At 55.1% G+C, this 12,760-nt stretch overlaps 1 protein-coding gene and 1 long non-coding RNA gene across 2 annotated transcripts in view; one reads left to right on the top strand and one right to left on the bottom strand.

Moving 5' to 3' along the window:
• The first annotated feature begins 8,487 nt into the window (after positions 1-8,487).
• LOC112480487 lies at positions 8,488-11,174 on the top strand. The gene is made up of 2 exons (XR_003046602.1): positions 8,488-8,604; positions 8,789-11,174. It is a non-coding gene; the product is annotated as an uncharacterized LOC112480487 (long non-coding RNA).
• A 1,513-nt stretch (positions 11,175-12,687) lies between these two features.
• EBF3 (early B cell factor 3) overlaps positions 12,688-12,760 on the bottom strand; it is a 109,743-nt gene continuing 109,670 nt past the window's right edge. The window contains exon 12 of the mRNA XM_025047548.1: positions 12,688-12,752. Within this exon, the coding sequence (XP_024903316.1) occupies positions 12,688-12,752 (65 nt within the window). The remainder of the gene's footprint in view (positions 12,753-12,760) is intronic.

The raw sequence follows: 12,760 nt of genomic DNA, 5'->3' as shown, positions 1-12,760 counted from the left end.
GGGAGCGTGGGTGGCCGGCACCCAGGAAGGGACAGCAGAGAGGGCGTGGGGCGTGGGGGGTGGCGTGTCGCTGTGTGCATGCGGGAGGCCAGCGGGAGGACTGGGCGGGGGTGGCCAAGGTGGTCGGCCTTTGTGGATCGGCCCCTCTCGCCGCTGTGCTGACGAAAACGGGCAGGGGGGACAAGCGGGGGGCGCTTGGGATTCCTGACACCCGTCCGAGTGAGACAGGTTATACGGACGTTAAGAAGTAGGACCGGAATGTTCCGAACGCAGGACTGAGTCCTCGGGAATATTCAGAAAGGAATGAACCTGTTGTAAAAAGTGATCCTTGAGGAGTTTGCTTTCCTTCAAGAAAACCGTAACTTCGGAAACTGTGGGATGCAGAGCCGTGCGTGTGTGTGTGTGTGTGTGTGCGTGCGCGCGTGTGTGTGTGTGTATGTGCGCACGTGTGCCACAGGATCCAAGGGCAGCCTGCAAAGGGCCCAGGCAGATTCGGCTGTGGCAGGTGTCTCACCTGGGGCCGTGGGACAGGACCGTGGCGGGCACAGGGACCTGCATCGCTGCTCGGGGCAGGAGTCGGGGGTGGTGGCCTTGACTCCCTGGAGATGCCGAGCAGGGTCTGTCTGACCAGCTTCCCCTCTGAGGTACAAGGACACCAGGCGGCCCCTCCCGGGGAGTGACGGCTGGGAAGGCCCCGGCCTCCAAGGGCACGGACGCAGTGGCTCCGCGTCCCAGCCGGGGGGAAGCCCCGGCCCCTTTCCGCAGGAAGTCCTGCTTCCCAGGAAAACCAGGAGCCGTAGGAGAGATTCTCCATGAAGAGCAATGTTGGGCTTTTTTTATGCTTTGATAAAACCACAGGACCTTTTCTGTAAGAGCTTTATTGAGAAATAATTCACATACCATACAATTCACCTATTGAAAATGTACAATTCAGTGGTTTTTAGTATATTCAGCACAGTCAATTTTAGAACATTTTCATCACCTCAAAAAGAACCCCATGTGTCCTTAGCTGTCACCCGCGCACCCACCCACATGCCCCAACCCCAAGCAGACGCTAATCGATTTTCTGCATGTATAGATGGCTTGCTCGGTACCTGTCATGCAAACGGGAACCTATAATGTGTGGGTTTGTGTGGCTGGCTTCTTGCACGTAGCGTATTTCCAGAGTTCGTCCCTGCCATAGCCCGTGTCACAGTTTCATTCCTTTCTATGGCTGAATAATATTCCATTTTGCAGATACACCGAATCCTAAAGCTCCACTCGCGGTGGGTCTTTGGGCTGTGTCTGCCATTGGGCTGTCGTGAGTGACGCCACTACAAACGTCCTGTGCAAGTTGTCGTGTGAAGATGTTTTCGTCTCTCCGGGGTCAGTACCTAGGGGTGGGCAGCTCTGTGTTTACCCGTCTGAGAAGCTGCCGGGCTGCGTACAGCAGCAGGGCCCGCGGGGTCCGATGTCCCCGCCTCCTGCCCCACGGCGGCCGTCGTCTCCCTCTTTGACCGGAGGCACCCGTCTCGCTGGCGTCTCTCCGTGGGTTCGATCTGCACCCTCTCATGGCCGACGACCTTGACCATCACTCACCTACTTTTTGGCCATCTGTGTGTCTTCTCCGAATGTCCATTCCGGCCATTTGTCCATTTTCATGATGAGCTGTTTATCCTTCGTCGTAAGCGTGTATACGAGTTCTCTGTACATCTCCGAGATACAAGTCCCTTCTCCGATGCGGGTTAAACAGCTTCTCCCGTCCGGCGCGCTGTCTTCCCTTTCTCGAGGGTGTCTTTTGAAACAGGTGTTTTTAATTTCGATGGGGTCCAGTTTTCGTCTTCTTTCGTGGCTCATGCTTGTGTTTGGTGTCACATCTAAGACGTGTCATTGTTTCACACGCAATCACCACATCTGCATCACCTCCATCGTCAAAACTGGAGTCATAAAGACACACCTCTGTTTTAAGGATCTTACAGTTACAGCTCTTACTTTAGATCGTCAATCGTTTTGAGTTACTCTTGTGTGCGGCGTGCGCTGAGTCGGCTCCATGCTTTTGTGTGTGAATACCCCATTGTTCTTGCTGTTTGTTTAAGAACTATTCCTTCCCTGTCGAGTGGTCCTGGGACCTCATGGAAAATCAGTCGACCGCAGGGACTCAGCTCTACGCCCGTGACCTGTGGGTCCGTCCTGTGCCCACACCGCTCCGTCTTGATTTCTGTTTCCTTTAGTAAGTCTTGGAATTAGAAATCGGGAGTCCTCCAACTTTGTTCCTATTTTTCGGGCTTGCTGGGTTATTCTGGACCCCCTGAGTTTTAGGCTCAGCCTGTCCGTTTCCACAGAGGAAACGGACTTTACCCGGCTTTGCTCGGACGGGGTGCCCCATGCTGTGGGTTAAGATGGGGAGCACTGTCCCCTAATGCAGTGTCTTCCAGTCCATGAACTTGGGTGTCTTTTCATTCATTTGCATCTGCTTTGATTCCTCCAACAACAAAGCCACGGGTCTTTCTGAAAGCACCGTGGGCGCCTTGGCACAGCTGGTCTTTTCAGGGGGCCTCCGAGAGCCAGTGCCCAAGGCGAGGCCCCCGCCTGGGCCGACACAGTCCCGGGTGAGCAGACCAGGGCATGGCGGGGCGGTGGGGCCGGAGTCTCGTCCCGCCCGGCGGCCCGTTCTCACCATCCCGCTTGTGGCCGCTGCAGGTCCGAGGTCCTGGGCGTTCTCGGACTTCGGCTGCATCACCCCGCTCCCTCTGTCCCTGCACCCCTTTCCCGTCCTCTTCACAGCAGGGCGCTCGTCACGTCCGGGGGCGCCCGGCGTCGCGGATCACTGGGAGGCCAACGCCCAGGCGCGTGTCCACTGCCCGAGGCGCCGTTTATGGGGAAGCCCGGCCCCTCCTCACTGCGCTCAGGGTCCCCCTCGCCGCCAGCCAGCTGACCGGTGCGTGGGGTCTGTTTCCCGACTGCGTCCCACGAGGCCGCGGGTCCGACCTTGCTCCCGCGTCGCACACTAACCGTTCCGGTCCCGTGTCCTCCACTCGAAATGCACAGGTGGCAGCCCTGCCTCCAGTGTGACGGCACGTGGAGGGGGAGCCTGTGGGAGGTGATGAGGGTTACGTGAGGCATGAGGGTGGCCCCCCGTGATGGGAGCGGTGCCCTATGACGGACCAGAGCGAGGACACAGACAGGGCCGCTGTCCGGAGCCAGGAAGCAGGCTGTCGCCGAGGACTGAAGCCACCGGCACCTTGACCGTGGATGTCCAGCCTCCAAACCGCAAAGAAGCGTCTGTCGTCACAGGCCCGGGTGCGGGGCCGCGTTGGGGCAGCCTGAGCGGCGGTTCGAGGCCTCTGGCCTCACGCGCTCAGCCCGCCCGGGCTCCTGGTCACCGCCGTTTCTGCACAAGCTTCGGGACCAGCTTGTCCTCGATGGGAAGGAGCTGGTGGGACGTGACTGAGATGGCGCTGAATGTGGAAGTCGCTGTAGGGGGAGTTGGCACCTTTCGATATGTAGTTTTCCAATCCAAGAATATGATCTATGCCTCCGCTTATTATGATTTTACGTTTTCTCTCAGAACGATTTTATGGTTTCTCGTGCAGGCGTCTTACATAACTATCTTTCTAGGTATCTGATAGTTTTATGCTACCGGAAATGGTATAATTTTTAAAATTCCATTACCTAATTATTGTTACAGAAATATAGTTAGTTGCCTATTGACCTTGTATCCATCAGTCTTGCTAAATTTAATACTTTGTAGGTTCTTTGGAATTTTGTCATAACACTAATTTTAAAATAATTTTTCCCTAATTTGGTCAGTAATCATTTGGAAATCCCTTTGAGGAAGTGCAGATAAGGTGATGTGGGAACCGGGCCCCACGGGATGCTGGGAAAGCCAGGGCCAGGGGCGCCAGCTGCCGTTGGTGGGGCTCCCTCCCCGGACCCCGCGACCCCGCCCTGAGTGGACCAGCCTCCGGGCTCTGACGTCCTCCACCAGGAGCGGCTCAGCTCCGTCCGTAGGCCTTACAGCGCCAGCACCCCAGGCCACCTGGCCTCACTGTCACAGGACAATCCCATGGGCTCTGACCCAGGCGCCCTGCCCCGCTGGCGGCGACAGGAGGCAGGGTGTTGAGTCAGGCACCGGTGAACGGTTATCCTCCCGGGGGCCCAGGGGGCGTGTGCTCCCGAAGCCGCCCCGCGTGCCCGCGTCACGGAAAGCTTGGAGGTGTGTGTGTGACAGGTGAGCCTGCGGCTCCCAAGGTCCAACTGCAGGCGTTGCTATAATTCTCCCACATCTCTTCCAAACACGCATTTCTTTTCTCTCTGCAGAAATCTACCCGTTGCAATTATGCTGTGTTACATACGCAGTATTATATGCTTGCTCCGCTTAATTTTGTCATTAGTATGTACCATTTCATTAAATATACTTTAGAAACATGATCTTAAAAGCTTAGTAAAATACGTAATGCTCTGCTATGTGGCTAGACCGTAGTACAGTTCACGATTCCTACTGTTAGATGTTTGGGTTCTTTCCAGCTTTTTAAATAAATATCACAGCGGCGAACATCCTCGTGCGTACAGTCTTATCTAATCCGCGATTACTCCTCAGGGTCGATTCCTGGCGGTGAGTCAGTGGGTCGGAGGCCACGAGCACAGGGTTTGCAGAGGCGGCCGTCAAGAAAGCGCCTTTCTCCATTGACAGGATTGTTACCTTCTAAGAAAAATCTTTTCTAATTTTACAAGTGACAAAAATTTCTTTCAGCCCATGATTTTAGCCTGATACTCATTTTTAAGTGAGCGCAAATATTTTCCTAAGCTTATCGATCTCTCGTTCCCTCGTGCGTTGACTGAATTTGCCCGTTTTTCCTTCCGGGTCTTCCTGATTGGCAGCAGCTCGTTGTGTCTTGGGACCATAAACCGCTGTCGCGTTGGCTGCAGGATTCTGCACCGGGGCCCAGCCGCACACCAGCCTGGGTCTGGGTGGCCCCACTGCAGCGGCTCGAGGGGGCTCGGCCTCCGGTGAGCGGCACCGTGGGCGCCGGGTCCCGAACACGCTGAGGAGCCACCGTCAGGCGAGTGAGCTGCCGTCCGCCCATCAGCACGGCGACAGCAGCGGCCCGACGCCCAGGCTCCCCTCCGACCCTCTGTTTCTGTTGTGTCCAGCGCCTCTCACTCTGCCACCCGCTTCGTCATCTCTGCTTTTCCTCGTCCGTGTCCTGTCCCCATCATCATCTTGCCGGCAGTAACAGAAGCTGTCGCCGAGCCGCGGCTGGGAGGTGACTGACGGGCTCAGCCTTGCGGCCTAGCCCCTCTGGCAGTAGGGGGCTCTCAGTGGCCCCAGCCTGCACCCCTCCTGTCCCGGCACGAGGGCAGTGGCTCCTACACTCGGCCCGTCACCCCCGCCCACACCACACGTACTGGCTGGAGCAGAGGCATCTGTCCCCTCAGCCCACTGGGGGACGCGTGAGCCGAGGACGCAGTGGACGAGTGCTGGGGACATGGCTCCTTGGGAGCCTCCCGTGTGCCACGAGGTCCTGGGCGTGGGCCTCTGCCTGCGCTGCTGGGTCGTCATCATGTGCCATTGGCTGTGTCCTGACAAAAGGCTCCTGAGCCTCGGCCCACATCAGCTAGACAAGCCGGTTCCCATCGTATAGCCTATGCAGGTGGCCTGGCTGACTCAGGCCCCTTAGCCCTGGGGGTGGCATGCGTCCCCCGTGAGGTTGGCTGGGACCTTCCCGGGAGCCTCTCCGCTGCCAGAGGCCTCTGGAACCCGTCAGAGGGACGGGCAGGGGGTCTGGAGAGGAGACCGCAGCCAATGCTGGTCCCTCCAGCGTTCTGGCCTGAGGCTGCTTCTCCATTCTCCAAACTGCGGTCTTGTCACCTGAGGGAGGGAGGCCAGCGCCAGCAGCACGTCCAGGGACACCCCACACGGTGACGTGACCAGCGTGCGCCCCGCCTGGCCGCAGGTGTCGGGGAGGTGGGACACTTATCTGCTGTGCGAAACCGTGTAGGAGATTTGACTCCCTTAGAGATTATAAGTTAAAAGGTGGCTCCAAGCAGTCTTGGACCAGGAGTGTCCACTGCCCTCCCGAGGTCGCGCCACCCGCGTCTGTCCCCCGCCCCAGTCTTTCCAGGAGGGACGAAACGCTCTTCGCCCACACTAAGTCCCAGGCTCTCGGGACCCTTCAGCCTCGACCCCCAACGCGGGAGCGGAAGGTGAGGAGGTCACGGCCAAGTCTCGTCCTCGAGAAGCCCGAAGTCTGTCCCGGTACCTCAGGAGCACCCCGGGAGGCTGGCGCTGGCGGCCTTGGGTGCGTCCCGCGGAGGGACCCCCATCGGCCTGCGAGGCAGGGCCGGCTTCGTCCGAGAGTGGCGTTTGGGCTCAGGGTAAAGTCTGAGAGGAGCCGGCCGAGTTCTCTCGCCACCCCAGGTCCTAAGCTCTGTGCGTGACTTGCTCGTGGATGCGACAGCACAGATTCTAGACACGGGTACGATCCCAAACTGCCCACAACCCCAAGAGAACGTGTCTCTGTTGGCCACCGATGGATCGTGCTTGCACACCCGGAAGCCACTGTCCGTTCTGCCTGGCGAGGCCCTGGTGGGTTCAGAGCCGGGTGGTGGGCAGAGTCAGAACCGTGTCCGAGCCCACACAGGGGTGACGAGCCGCTCCTGTCTGCCCCCGGGCCCGGGAGCTGCGTGCACACCGGCTCCCTGTGAACCCTGCGGCTCCACACTGGGAAATGACAAATGACCAAAAAATCAATTTGTAATCTGATTGGAGGTTTTTGATTTCCTCTGATGAGTTTAAATTTCATTAAAAGCAACCTTATTCCGACATAAAAGGAGCCCTTGAAGGGTAAAACGGGATTGTCTCACCAGCATAGAGCGGCCTGCTCTTTTGTGTGACTTGCTGGGCGCGTTAATTGTGAGGCCCGCCCGGGGGCCCGTGGGCAGCTGGGCCGTTATCGGGCCTGAGATCGCGGAGCTGGAGCACAAGGACTCACATTCAGAAGTCCCTCTCTGGCATATTGACACTTGAGTTATCAACAGCTCTTATTATCTGCGGGGGGCGGGGGGGGCGGCACGCGGCTCCGAGGACAGTGGCCGCTCCAAATGGCCGCGGAGCCGCCTCTGCCTTCTCTTAATTGTCTGCATTCTCTGGAAAAACTGATCATCGTGGCCTCTTGTCTTGATGAGAAATTGACATTTTCTGAGGACTTCCGTGGGCGCTCCAGCGGGGAGATAAGGCTGCTGCGTGGGGGCGGGGGGCCTCTTCCCGTCGACCCACTTGATGGGTATGGATTCCGTGAGGTCTTTTTCAGCATTTGAACTATAAAAGGTTCAGAACGACACCACCCCTTATAGACAAAAGATAACCTTGCCCTCTGAATATATCGATTCTTTATTAACTAGGCTGTTTAATGTAATGAAATGAGGCATTAGATTGAAGCCCATTTCGAGTGCTTTGAATAATCTTTAAAAGCTCGAAAGGCCTTAAAAGGCGGCCTGACAATAATTGGCACACGTTCCGAGAGATCGTACTTCTCGCTTCGGACTCAAAACGAAACACAAACAGAAAATAATTTCTCCCCCGGTTACAGGGCCCCGAAAGCCTGCTCCAGGGAGGCCCCTGGGCCCCCTCCCCGGGCTGGTCACTGGCTCAGAGAAGGAAAGGGGGTGAATCGTGTCCCCGGCCCCGCCCCCAGCACGTGGGCGGGAGCCTGGGGGAGGGAAGCGGGGTGCGGGAGGGCTGCAGCTTCGTACCCCCATGAGTCCCTCTCTGCTGTCTCTTTAAGGCCGAAACAAGAATGCACTCAAAGGAGGCTGATTGTCACTGACGGGAGAGAAAGGCATTCACAAGTTTCTTTATGTTTTGAATAATTGTTTCCTGTTTTGCTCAGCAGAACAAGTAATTAAGAGGACTTTTGTGAGGGCTAATTTGGATCACACTTGAGCGTATGTATTATGGAGCTGCGAGCCAAAACATGCAAACCAGCCTCCCATTCAGGAGCAACTGGAGAACGACATGGAGGGCGCGCCGAAACCACGCGGGAGCCAGCCGTCGCCGTGCGGATTAGAGCCTCGGAGCTGGCGGCCGATCTCACTGCAGCCGACGCCTCCGGCTCCGTCCACGCACGGCCCACGGTGGCCCGTGCAGCGCGTGAGGTCTGTTATGCCACGTCAGTGGACCTGGGGTTGGAGGTGGCGTGGTGTCATCTTGTCAGACCTCGGCTGGCACAGGCGTCTGGTGCCCCGGTGTCCCCCACCCCCGCCCCCAGAGCCCTTGCCGACACATTGCCCTGAGGCCGCTTCCTGCCCCTATGCAGCACGGCGCTGGGTCAGAGCACCTGCTGCCTGCCAACCCCTCCGTTCAGAAGCAGGGGGCAGGGCGACCTAGCCCAGGGGGCTGCATGATTGTTTGGGTGCCACAGAGCTGCTGGGGCCCCGCGTCTGACAGTCACGTGCAGTCGAGTGTCAGGGCGCCACACACGCAGGGGGGGACCAAGCCATCTACATGGCTACACGTGTCTCTCTCCACAGGTGCGTGAGTGTGTGGGTCGGTCACTCTGTTCGAAGGCTCGTCTGTGACTTAATCACTTCTGTCTTGGCCAGGATGCAGCCTTGGGTCCCAAGGTATGCAGATGGCAGCCCGAGGGCTTCCGCGTGTGTCCACCCAGTCGTTTTAATCATCGAAACATAAAGTTACCCAAAGTGAAACTCACAGACAAGAAATACTTTAATTAAATATTGTGTAAAATGAACATTTTTATACAGTTAAATATCTGAAAAAATGTACAGATAAACCATCTTATTGTAGGGTCTTTAAACAGCAAGATCTACCAGTTCGGGAAGCGCTCGGTTTCGAGACAATGAAGCGATGAGGGCGTGTTGACTAATCACCTAAAACACGAACCAAGTGCAGGTATGAAGGAACTTGCAAACGTTAACAGGTACACGTGAGCTCGTTTTTAGATCAAACCCTGACTTATACAAAATGAGACGGAGGCAATTTAGTTCCAAAGTCACTTCTCAGGCTTTTCCACGTAGCTAAGCCTTGTCGGCCATCACGGGGCCAGGCTGTGACCTGCTGACCACTGGGGACATTGTTTGTTTATCGAGTCCCTTGAACACTTTACTAAGTTGTGCATTGTTTCGTTTTGTTAAGAAAGTTTTTAAAAAGTCCCTCCTTTTTGTTTTAAATTTGATTTCTGCTGCAGTCTGCAAAACGTTTGCTGTGCCGTATCCGCAGAGCAACGCGCCGTGGCGGGCGGAGGTGGGGGGTGTGTGGGGGGAGCTGACCCTTGTGGTCTCTCTGCGGGTTTGGCACGGACAGGCACAGGACCTGAACGAGGTCATCTCAGTTTAAAAAGTACAGACAGTGCTGCTGGGGGTGACTACACAGAAAAGTACTGTTTAAAAAAAAAAAAAATTTACAAGCCAGCAGTCACTCTGATTCCTCGAACCCTCTGTGAACCTGAGCTCGGAAGGACGCAGGACGCAGCAGCGTGGGACGCAGGAAGGGGTGACACACGAGTCGCCAGGTTTGTGCTTTTGTTCGTGTGTGTGTTTGACACCACAAGTCTCCAAATGAAAAACTGATTAACAATTGTGTGAGCCTGTGATAAAACAGCACGGAGGTGTTTTTTTTCTTTTTTCCTTTTAAAGAAGTCCACTTTTAAGGCATCAGAGAAGTTAATGTGGCAAACATTTTAATTAAAACGTCAGAAGTAAATTTTATTTTAAACTTTAGGCCTCTGAATTTTTCCAGTAAACACAGTTCAGCTATGTGGCAAAGTCATGGGTGGCAGCTAAAATGACTTTTTACATTCTACAAAAAAATAAAATAAGGACACAGCCCCAAACGGTGTCGCCTCTCCGCGGCCGCTCCACATGCACGGAATCTACGAGGACTTGTCACAGCCGGTGGCACCGTTTTCTTTTGACTATACAACAAACTTTTTTCAAAAGTATTTGCTCAGATAACTTAAAAATAATATAAAAATAAACAATGAATTTGACTTTTCCTCAAAATAAAAAAAAAAAAATGATGGAAAGTCTTAAACAATAGCAAATTCTTTACGTACACATGAACTGCAAGGGCACGGTTCTTTCTGAGGAAGCAGATCAGAGAGACAGTTCTCGGCTTAATGCTCTTCCCAGCATCGCACCAGGCCATGACCCAAAACCAACGTGGACGAGGAAAAGAAAACCAACGTGGGCGGGAAAAGCAATGTACAAAATTTCAAAGATAAATACAATATTTATAATTGATATGTTACAAAATAAAGTCCCTTAGCAACTGCAAGTGTTCATGGAAAAGTGTCGAATGGAGACCATTTCACTCCTTATGAGACGCATAAGGAATAAAACTTTTTTCTAAATATTTAAGTGGATCTGAAAAAAATTCAAGACAAGTGTATAAATAGTTAGCTACAACTTTGGCAAAATCACAAAAGTCTACAATTTTATAACCACATACAAAACACATTAGGGAAGAAGGATCTAGAAGTCAAAAGGACAATTTCTGGTACAAGAAACATGGACCTCACAGTAGCCTAAGAATGCAATAGTATACAGTGCTAGCAAAAGTTGAAAAATGTTGCAGACCACACTTGCTTAACAGGAAGCTCTAGCAGTGGGAGAATATTTTAACCAACAGACAGTAGCGTTTTCTCTGTCAGTGTGCTTGTTGAAGGCAAGAGAATTCAATATCAAAGTTACAATTTCTAACTACAATAAGTTACAAAGTTCCATTTCATTAAGATGAAGGTAAGCAATGATAAACCCTCCCTCCCTCCCTGCCACCCCGAGTTCTCCTACTCACATAGTCATCCTTTCTTCCGGTTCGATGGCTCATACCTCCTTGGCCCCCTTTTTCCACCACAGAAAAATATTTCACATTATAGAGATACACAACCATTGTGAATCTAAGGATGAGTACAGAAAAATGTTTGGAGGCGTTTTCATCAGGGTTTCATGATGCATTCACAAACTTTCTCCCGACACATAGCAAGTACTAGACATGGCCAAGACGGAGTCAGAAACTTTATACAAAATAGGCGTCGCTTTGATTTCCTTACTCTTCAGGACCGAGAAGTGTGAAAATATGAGAAAAGTTCAGTCAATAAAATGGAATTGTTCATGAAGAAGTAGGCTGTTTGCATGTCGATTCTTAACAGTTTAAATAAAATCTTTAAACAAAGTCTTTCGTAGCATTTCGACCGCTGCCGACGTGTTTGACACTGTCTCCATCAGCATGTCTGAGTGTCCTGGGCGTGCCCCCTGAAGTCCGTCCGTGGGTGCTGGGCGCTGCGGAGGTAAACAAAAGGCCCTCACATGGGCGGGACTACCAGCCCAGACATAGCTGCAAGAGAGGAAGGAGCCGTTACTGGGGCCGGCTCGCGGGCGGCCGGCCTTCTCTGTGCGCGCTGTTCGGCGGCGCTGGAGGGTCTGCCCGCCTCGCCGTTCACCAGCCTGGGGCTCGGTTACGGCGTGGGGGGGCCTACTGCATGGGGGAGAGGGGTGCGGCTGGGGACAAAGCCCCGTGGCCCTGCTCAGACTCCCTGTGGCAGGGGAAGGGCTCCTGGCCTCTCTGGGTGGGACGCCAGGCTCCCCACACGTCCCGGTGGCTGGTTTATAGCAGATGGAGGCCCAGGCTCCCCAGAGGCCGCCTCTGCCCACGGATGTGAACCGACCTGCTCGCTCTCCCTAAGCGGAAGCCGGACTGCCTGCTTCCCCTCGGCTCTAGCCCTCGCCTCTGCCCGCCTGCTCATCGCTCTGGATCGTAATGGTGAGTCGCACGTCCTCCGGCATCAAAGCCACTCGGCCCTGCCGTCTCTAGGGCGAGGGCCCCGAAGAGACCCGGGTCCCAGCTCCGCCTCGGCGGGCTCCTCAGAATAGAAACTTAGGGCTAAAACGCCAGGTGCAGCGACGCCTCCCGTGAACTCCTGGCACGAACGTAATTTAAAATCTTTTAACTGTGGCGACGTTTAATTTTTGTCAGGACGACCACTGATTCACGTACAACGTGTTAACACGTGTGTTCACGCAGCGACGCGTGCTTCGCTTCTGTGTTCAACACCGAGAACCGGTCTCCGACTCACCGTTACAACTACGGGGTGCGAGGCCTGTGTGTGCACGCTGCTCACGAGGCGTCCACACACTGTGTGGGCGGCGGACGGGCCGTGGCACCTGGCCGCCTGCCTCGTCAGCAGCTCTGGGGGCCGCTGTGGCCCACAGGCCAGTCGGTGGCCCTCCGGGGGCCTGGGCGTCCCTCTCATACACTAACGGATGCTGCGAAGACAATTTCAAATCACTGATACCTTTCCAGTTCCTTTTCTGAGCATTAGTTCATCAAAGTGAAATATGCCACCGACTTCACAAAAGGGCCAGTTTGTCTTCTCCGCGGTAACGTCCTCAGCACCCAGCAGAGAGCCTGGCACATAGTAGGCGCTCAGTAAATACGGGTGGAAGGGATTCGTTTTCTAAAGGAGCAACTGGATTGGATTTTCACCGGGAGGAGCGTGGACCACAGGTGGCGTCTGAGAGGCCGAAGACGGCCACTCAGTCTCGGTGCCTCAGGAGGTCCCGCAGGGCCCCGGGCAGGCGCGGGGAGCCTGTTCCGCGTGGCCCCCTCTGTGGGCAGCTGAGTCCAGGCCGTGCCTCCCACTGCCCTCGGGGCCGGCCCCTCTCCCCCGAGTCTCTGGCGGAGACCACTCAGAGGCACCGACGTGCACACGCGGCCCCTTCCGAGGGGCGCGGCCCGCCGGGACCCTCGGGCTCTGAGGCC

This window comes from Pteropus alecto, unplaced genomic scaffold (assembly GCF_000325575.1).
Source record: "Pteropus alecto unplaced genomic scaffold, ASM32557v1 scaffold74, whole genome shotgun sequence".
NCBI lineage: Eukaryota > Metazoa > Chordata > Mammalia > Chiroptera > Pteropodidae > Pteropus > Pteropus alecto.
This window is presented reverse-complemented; position numbering and strand designations above follow the sequence as displayed.